Raw genomic sequence first — 12,841 nt, 5'->3', positions numbered from 1 at the left:
ACAGATCATCCTACTAAGTTAGGATAAGCGATATCTGTTCCCCTCATACTTATAAAATTGAAGTCTATGCAACATGGAGTCAACTAGCAATGTACTTGAAGCTAGTTGACTATCTAATGGATTAGAATTTTGCATACGAGTTTCTATTTTCAGGAGAGAACTATTTCAAGATACAACTTCACACTGATCGGGGAAGATATACCACTTATTTCAAGTAAATGGTGTAGCATTAAGAGACTGTTGATCTAAGTTTAATGAATACTTACTGCAATGATAATTTCATTTGACTCTGTATGATTCTAAATGCTCGGTGTCCATGTACTTGAACCAACTTAGTGAGACAGAAGCTTAAAACAAGAATAGTAGAAAGTTTAATATTTGGTTCTCATTGGTTGCATCTGATACTTCTTGCAAGTTTGTTGAAATAGCCCATTTCTCAGATGGTAAAAATGCAAGATTGAAGTTGATGACCAAAGATAGGAATATTACACAAAGATTACGCCTAAAAACACTTAAGATTGATTAAAATTGATTCAGAAAACATAGCTGGGTTTTACTGACTCTATGAGTTTTTAGGGGCTATGGATATTTCTTAAAATCATCGAAAAAGACGAGGATGGCAAGACTTTGTATTCAAATAGAATACAGGAACGCAAAATTCTTGAATCTTACATGGAGTTGATATATTCATAAATAGATTTGGGGAAATATCTGCGCATAAGAACTCCATAATGCCGCGGGACTGTTTTACTAAAATTTCAGGTTTTTGAACCGCATTTTTGAAAAGCAATACCTCCTACACTGCTGACTCCAGAAGTTAGAGTTGATATAAGCCCATAAAAAGCTATGCAAAACTAATCAATCTAATCCCTAATTTAATCATTTCATCCTTTTCGCTGACCTGTGTCAAAGTAACCGAAGCTTAGTTTTAAGACAATGGCTACCCAACTACTGTCGGGGAAATAAACTATTTGTGCCATAAGTTAATTATATATATCATAAGTCAAGAGAACAAAAGCTAAAGAAAGGTAATAAACGATGAGAACAAAGGTAGTTCAAATTTATGGAAAATGGCCAATTCTAGGACCAAAATAACCGTCAGGTAACAAACTGGCATTTAAAAGTCTTTGATTACCATCACCGTCAATGCCGGCACTGACAACGGTATTTCCCCACCACTCAATGTCCTTAGCATGGTACTGGACAGCAAAGAAAATAATAATACTACTGAAAGCAACACCTGCAGACATTGCACTGCTGAAAACGTAGTTATACTTATTCCAAAAAGCAGGGTAGCGTGACTTTCCGTACCACATGAATGCAGTAGAAAGGTAAACTTGACCAAGTTGGTAGAAAATGCTACCCGGTGCCCATATAATAAATCCTCCTAGAATAAGACTTGGTTGGAAATACTTCACATACTTTTTGGGGCCGTAAAGCTTGATGATAACAAATGGGATAGCAACAAGTGCTCCAATGAGGAAAGCGTACTGCATTATGGGGTACAAGCCATGGAATACCTTCTTTGGACCAATTACACCCCAAATCACGGAGGCTGCAAAAATTGTTCCCGAATTTGGACAAGAAAATTTATCCTTCTGAAGAGGAGCACAGTAGTCTTCAATATGATTGATTTTGAAATTCAAAGCAGCCAAGTTTATAAAAGTACCAACAAAAACTCCAATAATCTGGATACGAAACATTGCCCTAGGTGGTATCTTGGCATAATGTCCAATCTTCTGATCTGTGATATAATTTTGAGCTTGCCCATCAATGTTGTATCCTAACGCTTTAATGAACAACAAAGCAAAACCATTCCCAGGAAGTGCATAACCAATAATCAACTCAACCAAGACATTTAATCCGAAACTGAAGTTTGTTGTCGAATAAAGAGTTGTGATGGGAATCAAGAAGACAAAATTAATGCCCAAAGCAAAGAATATTGCCCAGACCGGAGTATTCGTAGGATACAACTCAGCACAAAGAATGGCAAGCACAATCGATATCACCAAAACAACAAGAAAAACCCAATCAGGAACTTCTTTGTATTTTCTCATCATCAAGGAGTGCGGATCATCAAAACCTTCAAATGTGGATCTACGAAAATTCCTAAGTGAATGATAAAACCCCTTTAAGGAATCCCATAATGCCTCATAGGTCATTGCAATCTCATGAATAATTGCAAAGGGGTAGAGAGCAAAGAAAGCACTGTACAGTACTATATTCGCTGCTGTGTAAAATGGTGGACCGTACTTCTCATATTTCTCCTGATCAAACAAATTGTCCTCATTTAGAATTTTTGATATCTTATAGGAGGATCCGGTGTTAGAAAATAATCTGTTACTGTTGATTGGCAAGTATCCTGTCCATTTATGGTTGCTGTAGTATACTCCAACAATTATGAAAAAACTCAAGAAGGTTCCAATAATCTGATTGATTGTACTGTAAAATGGTGTCGTCAATGCATTTGTTCCCACAACATTCCAGTCAAACGAAGGAATAGGACTGAAACCCAATCCAGAGGATGGACCAGTAATTACAGCAAGATTGAAGTTATTCGGTTTGATCCATGTCATCCAACCACCAAAGTATGAAAGTGCCTGGAAGAGATAATCTGGAATCCAAAAGTAGAGAAAAGATGCTGAAGTGACAAAAAAGAAAAAGCGGTATCTCGAGATCGTCCAACCGTTGATATTCTCCTTTTTCTCTGGCACCAAAAGGGCTCTGTTCAACGCAAGTGTAGGCAATAGCCCAGGCCAAATTGATCTTGTTGGGTAAACCACAAATTTCCTCAACACACCTGCAAAGCCAATTCCCATAAAATTAATACTCAAAAGTAAAAGCACCTGATACCCAGTTGTAACCCAGTCATTACCATAGAATGTATCTAATTTCTGTGCTGTGATATTCCAAGCTGCATAACTGCTACCACCACCGACTGTAAACATAAGGCCCGACAATATTTGCTCTTTATATGTCCATGGACCAGGATTTAATTCAATTTCATACTTCCCGAGCTTTAACTTCCAATTTGGAATGGCAAATTCCCAAGCTTTTCCACAAGGGTAAAGTAACATTTGCGCAACTGAAGTGGATAATGTAATACCGGGCAATCTGTCATCAAAGAACTGGTTGACAAATGCACTGATGCATGTCCAAATAAGTCCTAGAACATACACTCTTAATGTCTCAACTTTAATAGTTGGATCATCAAAAGGATCAGTTACTGATCTAACTTCTTGATAAGGAGAATGGTATGCAATCAAAGTTGCCTCTAATCTTACCTGAAAATTCCAATCAACAATTCTGTAAGGGTTATACAGGATAGGCTCCCCATCGTTGGAAGAGCTATCAATATCATTCACATCACGGATATTAGTACTAAAGTTTGACTTTAGCTTTTCTCTGGTATCCAGGTGTTCTTCTTCGGAAGAGTAGTTGTCACTGGATTCAACCAATTTTTCGTAAAGGCTGTACTCCTCAACAGGAATATTAACATCATTTGCGTACTCAATAACTGCTTTTCTCAATATTTTAAGAGATTCTTCAACTGTCAACTTTTGAATCTTATCAAGGATGAACGACACAGTAAGAGGTAAATCATCCAACGAAGTTAAACCAGTCAAATTTAATCTATTGATTACCAAGTATTTCTGATCAGAGGTAAGCTCAACGCCAACATCCTCTATTGCGATCTTATGAGAAACAACAGCTGCCAAGTTCACTTCATGATCAGCAATATCTAAGTGACTTGCGACACTAGTTACGTTTTGAACTTTAGTATCGTCTAAGATATCCTTTTCCACACTCATAATTGGATTTCTGGTGTTTGCAATGGCATTCCTCTGGTCACTCCAGTCAACATTTATACTAAAATTTTCACATCAGTTACTACATTATGGCCATCAAGTGAAGTTGTGGCTATAAACTATGGCTTGACATTCATCTCACCACAGGGTGTAATTGAGCATGGCTGCAAAACTATGCGTAAAAAATATTTTTTTGGCACAATTACCCTACTACACAGGCACCAATTTGATACTCGAAAAGCTCTGTCAACTAAGGAAATAGGGTAACCTATCTTTTAAGCCCCCCGTCTCAAAGATAATAGATAGCATTTGCTCTAACAAACTATTTTTGCTCAAGATTTAATTTTGCTTGAAACTTGGTCCAGCAACGATCAACAACTAACAAGTTAAAGAATAAGAGACTAAAGCGAACGGTACTATGCGATCCACATTTCTCGCTAAATTGAGGCATCAATTTATCATAGTGTATTACATACCGGAAGTGTAAAGTTTAGAGAGATTATGCCTTCAACCTTAATTGTATGATCCCCACTTCAAGCCTCACCTCCAAGCCCCGCCAAGAATATATTTTTTCGGGGATTTTCCGTATTTTGACAGAGCCATGGGGTCAGGAGGCTAGTTGAAACTAGGCTTGTAGAAATTAGCCTCTTGTCTAAATGCATATCATATCCACTTGTCCAATCACAGTTGCTTATCGCCTCTTATCGTAAGGCTTTTTTAGTCGTATTTGAATTCTGTTGTCAGGGAAGAACATGAATTAGAACATTCTGAATGATACTAGTACTCTTTTATCCTCGTCTGGGGAGGCAGGGGTTCTTTTAAGGGTCCAAACTTAATGAGGTTTATTGAGTTACTTGGCAGAGAGAATCTGTTAATACCTTACTTAAGTTTTAGCTTGATCTTGCACTCCCTTATAGGCCCAATTTAGGGATTAGTATCGGATTCTTGCAACTTAGTCAAACACTATCGGCGATAAGTACTTGATATTAACTCAACTAGAGTTTATTAGATATTAATTGCACGCACTACTTGGTTAAAAAATTAAGAACAATATACATTCGAAGTGTCTCTTGCTTCTCAAATGTATTTATGGGAAATTACCTACCCTAGGGCCAAAGTAACCATCTGGTAGAAGGCTTGCATTGAGTCGTGCTTGTTGCCCATTCCCTCCATCAATACCGGCAAATGGAACAGTATTTCCCCACCAAGTCACATTTTTTGGGTGGTACTGAACTGCAAAGAAAATGATGATACTGCTAAAAGCAATCCCGGCTTCCATAGCACTACTGAAGACATAGTTGTACTTTGACCAAAACGATGCAAATCTTGTTTTGAGATACCACATGGAAGCGATTGATAAATAAACCCCTCCAGTCAGGTAGAACAAGTTACCTGGTGCCCAGCTTATCATTCCACCGATTATAATACTAGGTTGGAAAAATTTGACGTAACGCTTTGGTCCGTATAACTTAATCACAACACAAGGAATTGACAACAAAAACCCAATCAAAAAGCACCAACGTAAGATTGGATACAATCCATTGAATACCTTCTTTGGCCCAATAACACCCCAAATAACAGAAGCTGCAAAGAAAGTGTTCGTTCCAGGACAGGAAAACTTGTCTTTTTGATGTGGCTGACAATAATCTTCAAAATGATCCAATTTGAAAATCAAGGCTGCCATGCTAACAAATGATCCCACAATTGTTCCAAGGACTTGAATTCTGAACATTGCTCTTGGTGGTAGCTTACTGTAATGGCCCAACTTCTGATCAGAGATAAATCCCAGTGCTTGCGCATCCAATTCGGTTCCCAATGCCTTTATTGTCATCAAAGCCAAGCCATTTCCTGGAAGAGCATAGCCAACAATTAACTCCACTAATACATTAAGTGCAAAGCTAAAACCTGTGGTTGCCTGAAGTGTTGTAAGTGGAATCAAGAAGACAAAGTTGATACCAAGTGCAAAGAATATTCCCCATACTGGTGTATTAGCTGGATACAACTTCACACTTAATATGGAAAACAAAAGAGATACTAGAAGAAGGATATAATAACACCAGTCGGGAACTTCTTTGTACTTTTTCATCATAGTGGAGTGAGGATCGGTAAAGTCTTCATAAGTAGAAGCCTTCCAATGTCTTATTGACTTAACGAGGCCCTTTAATGCAGTCCATACTGGCTTGTAAGTCAAAGCAATCTCGTGAATAATAGCGAACGGGTAGAGTGCAAAAAAAGCACCGTAATTCATCAAGTTCCCAGCTGAATAGAATGGTGGCCCATAGGCATCATATTTGTCTTGATTAAACAAACTCCTCTCGTCAAGCACTTCTCTCACGCGATAATAGTCACCTGTATTCGTAAATAATTGGTTGGCATTGATAGGAAGATAGGCTGTCCATTTGTAGTTACTGTAGTAGATACCAACAATTATGAAAAAACTCACGATTGATCCGAGGTACAGGTTCAAAGTTGTATAAACTGGATTGACCAATGCACCAGTCCCAAACACGTTCCAGTCAAATGATGAAATTGGATTTAGCCCCAAACCCAATTGGGCACCAGTGATTACCGCTAGGTTAAAATTATCAGGCTTGATCCAAGTCATCCAGTTGAAGTAGGATAAAGCTTGGAACAAGTAGTTTGGGATCCAGAAGTATAGAAAGGAAGCTGTTGTGACAAGAATAAAAAACTTGTATCTAGTAATTGTCCATCCGTTAATCCTCTCTTTCTTTTCTGTGTCTAATAGTGCCCTGTTCAATGCAAGCGCAGGTAAGATGGTTGGCCAAACTGCTTCAGTTGGATAAATAACGAATCTTCTCAAGACTCCAGCAAATCCAAGTCCCATACAGTTTGTACTCAAAACTAACAATACCTGATAGCCAAAATTGACCCAGTCATTGCGATAGAAGATATTCAATTTTTGGGCAGTAATATTAGAGGAAACGTAATTCCCACCACCACCCATAGTAAACATGAGTCCTGTTAATATTTGTTCCTTAAAAGTCCATGGTCCTGGATTTAATGCAACCTCGTATTTCCAAACCTTGACTTTCCAATTTGGGATAATGTATTCCCAAGCCTTGCCACATGGATAGAGAAGCATCTGGACAACAGAAGTTGACAACGAAATTCCTGGAAGTCTATCACCAAAAAATTCATTAACAAAGGCAGTAATAGCTGTCCAAATGAGACCTAAAACATACACTCTTATTGTCTCAACTGGTACTGACGGATCATCATATGGATCAGTTACTGATCTAACTTCTTGATAAGGAGAATGGTATGCAATCAACGCTGCCTCTAGTCTTACCTGCAATTCCCAATCAACAAGCTTGTAAGGGTTGTAAACTCCTTGTGATTCACTATCAGAAGAGAACGAATGTGCCTCTTTTACTTCCACATTACCAAACTTCAGCTTCTCAAGCTTTTCATCAATTCCAGACTGACTACTATAGCTTAATGAGTTCGGAGTTGAGTTAAGCAAATTCTCATAAAGGTTGTACTCTTCTACTGGAATATTCACATCAGCCTCAAGCTTTTTGTGAGAATCCTGAATAATAGTCAAGGCTTCCGAAATAGATAACTTCTGAGTTTTCTCTATCATGAAAGAAGCAGTGAGCGGCAAATCATCCAATGACAACAATCCTTCCAAACCCAACCTATTAAGAATCAAAAATTTCTGTTGATCAGTCAATTCTCGACCAACGTTCTCTAGGCCAATTCTAGCAGAAGCAACCGAATCTAATTTGACTTCATGATCCTCAATATCCAAATAACCAGCATTACCAATACTTCTGATGCTATCAAGAGCATCTAACTTGTTAGAACTCATGGCTTTTGCTGCTTTTGATGATAATATCTTGGAAAGTCTTCTAATTTATAGTAAAACAAGAATAGGGATACCATTTTCTAAAAGTGGCTGCAACGCATACACCAGTTGCAAAATTGAACTTGAGATAAACTAAGCGCATACCTTTAAGCCACTTTATTTTTGACAAACCCATTTCGCTAATCAACAAACCCTTACCGGAAACCATATTGGGAAGCAGTTAACATCCAAATTAATTTTACCCCAGTAATTCGATCAAAAAACCAAAAGCTAGTATGTATTAGCTGCTTCGCAAGCTTCGATTTCATCAACTCTCACTTTCATGGTTTATGGATAGAATGACTTCTCGTTAATCCACGGCTGTTAAATTCTCAATAAAGTAGCTGCTTGGTGGCTTTGAAATCCTTTTGACAGTAAGTCCACACTATCCACCTCGCACTTATACGGCTCCATAATCAGCAAGGGTGATGTTTTGCAGCACATACATGAAATTAGTCTATTGTGGTGTTTTCATTATTGATGTAGAATTTTGCATTTACTTTGATTTGGCTTATTAGATTAAATTATGATTTTGAACCCACTATAGGCTAATAAATAATACAATTCGTTAAATGATTCACTTAAAATACAACAAAGTCAAAATTATGCTAATTTTGAAGTAGATGTTTAATCACAGAGTCAACACTGATAGTGAAGACGCAACTCCGTGAACTCTGAAGTCACATAATCCTCAAAACTATAGCTGTTGCGACTTGTGTAACTCTGATTTGGGAAAGCCTGATTGGGAAAGCCTACTTGATCCTTTGCTGAGATATCAGTATTGGTGTTTAATCTACTATTTTCTTGAGGTTATTTGTGTTTATTTCAGTTTAATTAATTCTCTGCTGATAAACGTTTCCAATTGAAAAGGTGACGTTTATTGGAGGGCTAGTCGAGTACATTCATAGTGTGCTCAGAAATTGACGTGGCCATCCTTAACTGGGCTAATGATGCCTACTAATACTGTAGCTTGTTAATTAGAAAATTATGCACGCAGGCACTGGTGTCTCAAAGTTTCGCATTTTCTCATTACCTCAGAAATTCTTCAAACCGAAAGCAGGTTCCGTCTCAGGGCCAACTCAATCAAAGCACAAAGACATTTGTGGTTCACATGAATAGGTATAATATCCCCCTCAGGTAAATGATTTACGAAGTCACGGTTCAAAACTATTCTTCTAAAGCTAGTTAGCCCACATCGGCGTATATTTTATCTATTTTTCCGGGTTTAAAGTTTGGGCCGTGTATTATGATCAGGACCACTATTTTCACAATAGCAATCAAATCTCTATTATCAGTGATCCAGTAGGCCCTTTGTGTAAAATACTAAATTTGGCCCCAGAATTCTTTCCGTCCAATCATTAGCAACCGATTTGATTGATGCTTAGAATAAATTAATTGAGACTCGAGCGGAGGGAAGATAACAAGCTTTGGGGGGGGCTTAAAATAGTTTAAAATGATCTGTCAACTCTATAAGCGTCATAGTTTATGGACTGTTTCACGATTACTCCGTCCTTATCTTCATCAAAACCATACACTCTAGAAAACTGAATTCCTTCTTGGGTCTCAGCTACAAAACGCACATATCAATTGATTTCATTACTTGTACTTGAACCTATAGCATTTCTACCAAGCCTCCAATGCCACGAACCGGTGTTATCTGTAACAGCCATACCTGGTTGTCAAGGCAATACTCGCATGATCCTGCATTACGCGATTGACAGGATATGCATGCCGGTTTGAAAGGATGTGCTCATAACAATTTATCGTATTCTCAACACACATATGCGTGACGTTTCGAATTGTGGCTTATGCTCGGCTGGGCACAACGCCGAGAAGCTAGTATTGCAAAGTTGTATCATTTCAGTACTTGATAATATTATGCCGTTTCTTTCGGGATTCTTTTTTCGGCAAGATCTCCGTACTATTGTGCGCCTAAGAATTCTTGATACACCTCCAGGATGGAGCGACATTCCTCATGGGTATGAATCTAGCTTGAAGTAAATTAGTATTCGAAGCTTGGCATTAAGCATCAAAGGAATAGCAACCGATCAAAATCTGAGAACATACTCAATATGAATTAGGATAAATACAGGTAGAAGTTAAAACGAGTGGTTTTCAAGTACTTCCTAATTCACAATCTGTGTCTTGATGCTGTTCCAACCAATATAACCAGCAAATTACTTTTCTTAAAAACTTCTTAAATGGTGTAACAATTCCGGCAAGATGATTGGGATTTTCGAGCTGGGATTCTTTTTATGGGCCTCGAGCTACTAATAGAGCTTTCAATTAATATTGAAAATGCTTTACAGCTGTTGAAGAGGCAGTTTAGCTTCTCGGCTATTTAGGGGTGTCATCTTGACATTCACTGACACATTATTTGGTATGATCACTAAACAAAAATCTACTATGATGATTCAATATTCACTTTTGTTCAAAGTTTTAAGGCGATCTGGAAGAGCAACTGCAAAGTTTTGGATCACTTAGATTTATTGAATTATGAAATGCAATATCCATCTGACTGACATTGCTGGCACGGTAGCAAGGTAGGGCCAGAAGTGCATCTAAGAAGTTACAAGCAATTTATTATTCTTCGTGGTCATTACCTCGATCACTAATGCAAATTGGATTTTTTAGTAAAAAGACTTCTTTGCCAAAACGATATGCAAATTTAGTTGATTTTAAGAAGAAACGTTCTACTGAATCAATTGTTGAAAGATTTATTTTATCTACAGAATCAAAAGGTTGCCGATATGACAATTGTTCACAGAATGGATCAGATGTATAAATAACCAACGTTTCAGATGAGAAAATATCGTCCCAATATTTGGGTTTCCTAAAGTTACTCTCGGAAACGAGATTTTTAAACGAAACCATTTCAAATGCAACTGAGCTTTTCGACAAAGCTACAACTACTTGGATCGAAAAATAATTCGGCTACGTTGAAGAATATGAACTTCGTTATAATAACTTTTCCGTCGTTGCTCGAATCTACTTCTTCGCAGCATACTCCAACACAAAACTTATGTTCATACCGATGCAGAATTTCGCTCATTTTATGTGTATTAGTATGTAACTGTATCTCTTTGAACTAAAAGTTTTAATGCGCTAGTTTCTATTCGTGAGTTTTTGCTAGTGAACTTAATGCTTAATAACATATCAATACTCCCCTTGGTCATCTGGGTCAATTTTGAAGATTTTGTCGGGGTTCAAAATTCGTTTCGGGTCCAATGAGATTTTTAATTTTCTCATCAAATCTATAGCATCCTCTCCTAATTCTTCCATTAAGAATTTCCTCTTAGCATTACCTACCCCATGTTCTCCAGTACACGTTCCTTCATTGTCAAGGCCCAACTTGACCATCTGTTTTACGACCTCTTCACATTTTGCTTTGTCCTCAATCTTGTAATACAAATCAGCATGGAAATTTCCGTCAGCAGCATGAGCCAATATTACCGAATGAAATCCAGATGATTTGATGAGTTTATGGACTTGTCCCAACACTGAGGGTAGTTTGGAGAGGGGAACCGCAATATCAGTTACCCAAATTCTTACATCCTCATCAATTTCGTTCTTTCCGTACTGAATCATAGCATAGAAGGCATTTTTTCTGGCAGAAAATAATTCCTCCCCTTCTTCTTCGGTGGTGGCAAAAATAAAATTCAGACAGTTGTTCTTCTTGGCAATACGATTAACTTGTTGAATATATTCATCAACAATATTCTCACTCACAGCACCTAACTTGAAAAAGATAGTTGGACACTCTAACCATCTTCTGGATAAAAACCCACTATAGTTCAAACACAGCATCATATCCGAATCCATTAACTCGACAGCATTAGGCTGGATGCCTGAACGGAAAATTTGCGCAACAGTGTTAGTGGAATCGATCATCTCTGGAAACTGACATACAACAACCCTTTCCACTTTCGGCAATGGGTGTAATTTGACTGTAGCTTCTGTGACTATACCCAATGTTCCTTCACTGCCAACAAATAGTCCTGTTAAGTTATAGCCAGCGCTTGACTTTCGTGGTCTTCTTTTCGTTTTCACAATGGTGCCATCTGCTAGAACAACAGTCACAGATATAACATTAGTGATCATAGCTCCATATCTTGAAGCATTGATTCCAGAAGCATTTGTATTAATCATTCCAGAAATCAATCCATTTGGGCCACAGTCGGTTCCCAACATTAACCCCGAAGGTTTCAATACCTCATTCAAATCCTGCCAATTGACACCTGCCTCCACTTTAGCATCCATATCATCATGGTTAATTTCGATAATTCTATTCATCTTGGAAGTATTCAATATTACACCTTGTCTGGTAGAGTAAAAATGCCCCTCTAATGAGGTTCCACCACTAAATGGGACAACTGGAACATTGTACTTATACAATACCTTTAGAATCTCCGATACCTCTTCTGTCGATGTAGGATATAGAATAAACTTTGGTCTTTCATGCTCCAAAGGTTCATGGGGTGTAAAATCATTCCTGGTATGAAAATCCAATTCAACCTTCGTATTGACTACCTTTGCTTTGCCGATGACACTAGTTATTTCTTGGATAGCCTGGATGAGTTCATCGTCATTGCAGTAAGCAGGAGGACTTAAGGAACTGAGTGGAGTTGTTGAAGATAATGAAGATGCGGGCTGAGTTACCTTGCGCTTTCCGTAAGCATAAGCAGATACACCAACTAAAATCAAGCAGGCTGTGTTAATGATAAGCGATGCTGTCTTTTTAGGCTTACTTTTAGGTATGACTGTGCTTTGGCCCCGAGTAAAAGTCAAAGTCTTGGGTACGCATCGTGATGATCTGAGCGATTGAAGAAGTGTACTGTGGCTAATAAAATTGGGTACACTGCTCTTCGGTATTCTGAACATCCCTCGACTGAAACTGTGATACCTTTACTTGGGACCTGATCCCATGGTATCTTGTTGTTGTCACGTGCGTTAACGGAATTGGAAACCAAAATTAATATAGACGATTTGCGCCTGGCAGTTTTCAGATTACTTCTCAATTTTTGTGCACTAGGCAGTCTGAGTAATACAGTGTTTTTAGAAAACATTCGAACCCTCGGCCCGGAACTTTTCGTAATACGGGAAACTCAATTTTCGTAATAGGGGCCGGATCTTTTCATACTAAGTTTAATTTTAAAACTGTACC

At 38.0% G+C, this 12,841-nt stretch overlaps 3 protein-coding genes across 3 annotated transcripts; all 3 read right to left on the bottom strand.

Annotated features, from left to right (window-relative positions):
* Positions 1-966: 966 nt before the first annotated feature.
* CANTADRAFT_63987 (OPT-domain-containing protein) lies at positions 967-3,812 on the bottom strand (the record flags this gene model as incomplete). The annotated part of the gene is made up of 2 exons (XM_020210885.1): positions 967-3,306; positions 3,394-3,812. The coding sequence occupies 2 exons, from the start codon at positions 3,810-3,812 to the stop codon at positions 1,062-1,064; spliced, it is 2,664 nt and encodes an 887-aa protein (XP_020064975.1). The 3' UTR covers positions 967-1,061.
* Positions 3,813-4,896: 1,084 nt separating this feature from the next.
* CANTADRAFT_21135 (OPT-domain-containing protein) lies at positions 4,897-7,641 on the bottom strand (the record flags this gene model as incomplete). Its single annotated transcript, XM_020206662.1, has 1 exon — positions 4,897-7,641. The coding sequence occupies one exon, from the start codon at positions 7,639-7,641 to the stop codon at positions 4,897-4,899; it is 2,745 nt and encodes a 914-aa protein (XP_020064974.1).
* A 2,978-nt stretch (positions 7,642-10,619) lies between these two features.
* On the bottom strand, positions 10,620-12,649 carry DLD2 (D-lactate dehydrogenase). The gene has a single exon (XM_020207496.1). It carries the CDS (start codon positions 12,556-12,558, stop codon positions 10,834-10,836), a length of 1,725 nt encoding a protein of 574 aa, XP_020064973.1. The 5' UTR covers positions 12,559-12,649; the 3' UTR covers positions 10,620-10,833.
* Positions 12,650-12,841: the final 192 nt, after the last annotated feature.

Source organism: Suhomyces tanzawaensis (genome assembly GCF_001661415.1).
Source record: "Suhomyces tanzawaensis NRRL Y-17324 unplaced genomic scaffold CANTAscaffold_3, whole genome shotgun sequence".
Classification (NCBI taxonomy): Eukaryota; Fungi; Ascomycota; class Pichiomycetes; order Serinales; family Debaryomycetaceae; genus Suhomyces; species Suhomyces tanzawaensis.
The sequence above is the reverse complement of the archived record's forward strand: the minus strand, read 5'-3'. Positions and strand labels throughout refer to the sequence as shown.

Coding starts and splice junctions, on each gene's coding strand:
- DLD2 (XM_020207496.1), bottom strand. CDS start 12,558: ATGTTCAGAATACCGAAGAGCAGTGTACCCAATTTTATTAGCCACAGT.